This window comes from Anthonomus grandis, chromosome 14 (genome assembly GCF_022605725.1).
Source record: "Anthonomus grandis grandis chromosome 14, icAntGran1.3, whole genome shotgun sequence".
Classification (NCBI taxonomy): domain Eukaryota; kingdom Metazoa; phylum Arthropoda; class Insecta; order Coleoptera; family Curculionidae; genus Anthonomus; species Anthonomus grandis.
The window spans coordinates 19,634,813-19,637,791 of NC_065559.1; the positions used below are offsets into that span (position 1 = coordinate 19,634,813).

The following is a 2,979-nucleotide window of genomic DNA, read 5'->3' on the forward strand; positions in this document are numbered from 1 at the left end:
AATTTTGTTTACCTACAGAATTTAGTGACGAAAAGTTCAATAATTATTTTCAATTCAAAGAAGTCCACGAGATCATCAAGGAAGAAATTGACGCAGAAGGATGCAATGCTTCAAGGCCCATTAGAACTGAAGATAAACTAGCTGTATTTCTAAGGTAAGTTATTTTATTAATTTACATAAACTAACTTTATTAACAAAATAATTTTTCTGTGAAAGTATTAATATAATTAATCAGATTTGCAGAACTGGCTGCGGAGTAGTTGTCTTGTTCCCCATGAATATCAGCGGGGCTTAAGAGGGAAATATCCGAATAGAAATCGGTTGGTGTTGAACTGCTGTTGCAGGATTGAGCGGTTGCGGCAGCAGGGTATAGGGCCTGATGGTAGGGCAGCTGCTGGATAGAACTGGGCTGCTGGTGGACAGGACTAGGCTGCTGAGGGACAGCATACATAGGAATGTCCAATAACTTGACCTCTACGTCTGAAACTGCGTTAAACACACGGTGTTTAACAATGTGCTAATATGAGGGTGGCATTCTTTTGGTAGATTGGTACATTGACATAAAAAAAGTGAAACAGCAGATCATTTTGTGCAGATTTTAATTCTTGGAACACATTATGTCTCTCTTCCGTTTTGCTTTAGATCTTTCCTCACGTTTTTCCATACTGTATTTCATCATAGCGGCAACATTATTTTTCTTACATTTTTTAGCTAATTTCGGGGTTGCATTTGATATCGGAGTTGTAGTTGACGTCAAAGGAAACGTTTCTGGAAGTATCTGTGGTTGGATTTCATCCTCTACGCTTTCGTCTTGCTGTTGAGTGTTTACTTCTATATTTGCATTGTCTACATCTGCAGATATTATATCTTGTTCCGAATCTTGAATTAGGTTTTGATTTTCACCGTCTTCTCGGAGGTTTCCTTCTCTCGATTTATTAGCCATGTAAGGCTGTAGGAATCCCATCTGTTTCTGAATCTTCCACTCCTTGATAACTTCCGCCGGTGATCCACTTTTTAAATATTTCTGTTGCCTCCTAATCGCATCCCTCAATGAATGTCTTAGTTTCTCCCACAACGCCTTTGCTTCAGTTCCTACAACAATGGCTTAACTTTAGAGTTCTATTAATATTACTATCTAAAAATTCGTCAATATAAATAACAAATAACTTTACAAAACTTTGTAATTTTTAAAAAACAAAGTTTTTGTTTTTTTTAAATAAAATAATTTATAATTTTTTGTGTTGTTGTGGGAAAAGTTTTCACAAATTCTAACTGTCATCAATGAATTTTCTTTGTTGCAGATACTTGGCCACAGGAAACAGTTACAAAAGTATTGCATACAGCTACAGGATGGGTAATCGAACGGTCTCTAATATTGTGCAAGTATCTGAAGCAATATGGAAAATGATGCAACCGAAATATTTGCCGGAACCATCGGAAGAACTGAAAATCAGTTGAAGTTGATTTTGAAAGAAAATGGCAATTCCCACATTGCATTAGTGCCATTGACGGTAAGCATGTGGTGATTAAAAAACCTGAAAAAAGTGGATCCTCTTATATCAATTATAAACGTACGTTCTCCATTTTACTATTGGCTGTCGTCGACTCAAGTTATAAATTCATCACTATTGATGTAGGATCGCAAGGAAGATTTAGCGATGGAAACGTTTTCAGTACAAGCGTTTTGGCAAAGAAAATTCGGAATCATACTTTATATCTTCCAGCACCTTCTGTACTGCCTCCACTTGTGAACCCAATACCATATGTGTTTGGAGGAGATGAGGCATTCCCATTGTCTGAGAATTTGATGAGACCTTATCCTAAACGAAGCGTTACCGATAATTATGAAAACAAAATCTTTAATTACAAACTATCGCGAGCGTTCCAAACGGTTGAATGCGCTTTCGGTATACTTGCCTCGTGTTTTCGAGTTTTTCGAACTTCTTTTGAGATTAAGGTAGAAAGTGTAATTAATGTTGTCAAGGCAGCTTGTGTATTGCACAATTATTTACGGAATTATTCAGTACCTCAAAGCGAAGACGACGGAAAAGAAGATATGCCGCAAAATCAGCTACGCCCTTTACGATCAACCAATATTCGAAGTGTACAGAAAGCTTTTACGATTCGACAGACTTTTACGAATTATTTCAACTCTGCGGTTAAACGGTTCCTTGGCAAAGAGAAAGGGTTGATAAAGGGAAGTACTAAGATATACAATTTATAATAAATAAATAAACCTACCAGTTTTCATATCGACTTCTTTAGCGATTTCTTCCCACTTTTCAGTTTTCAGTTTTGTCCTCATGTAGTTCTACATGACTTGTATCGTATAAAACTTGTCGATTTCGCACGGCCTCGATTAGTTTTTCTTCCATATTTTTAAACCACTCACCGTGAATAATGTACAAAACTGCGGCAATGACACTGCGTTCCGCAGGATCACGTTCAGCTAAAACAAGTCACGACACGCTGCGGAAAAATATGCGCAACAACTATTCTTTATTAGGTTTACAAAATCTCGCCGTGACTCACGCTGCCTCCCTCACCAAGCTGCGTCTCATTTTGCGCCTGGCCTTATAGGTTAATGATTGATATATGATAGTTAATATCAAAATTAAATAAATTCAAATTTTTAAAAAGCCTTAAACATTTGCTGTTGGTAAGTAACATTATTTAGAAGTAAATATAGACTATTTGAAAATGTACCATTATCTAAATCACAACAAAATAGAACCACTTTATAAGTAGGCCATATTCTTCGGTTTCACTAAAGTTCCATTTTGACTACAAGTTATATAGGGATTTTGGGGAAAATAAATCAAAAATAAAAAGAGTAAATTATATAAATTTCTAACACGAAACCTTTTAAAAAATACAAAGTGATTACTGATAACCGTCTGCACAAAACAATCATATCAGCTTAGGTGCATAATATTAAAAACTATAATCTGTCTCTGCAAATTGCAGTATCCTTAATTT

General features: G+C 35.8%; 1 protein-coding gene across 1 annotated transcript; it reads right to left on the bottom strand.

Annotated features, from left to right (window-relative positions):
- Window positions 1-255: 255 nt before the first annotated feature.
- Window positions 256-2,392, bottom strand: LOC126744681 (uncharacterized). The gene is made up of 2 exons (XM_050452192.1): window positions 2,242-2,392; window positions 256-1,092 (listed from the first exon to the last, which is right to left on the bottom strand). Exons 1-2 carry the CDS (start codon window positions 2,303-2,305, stop codon window positions 599-601), a joined length of 558 nt encoding a protein of 185 aa, XP_050308149.1. The 5' UTR covers window positions 2,306-2,392; the 3' UTR covers window positions 256-598.
- Between the last annotated feature and the right edge of the window lie 587 nt (window positions 2,393-2,979).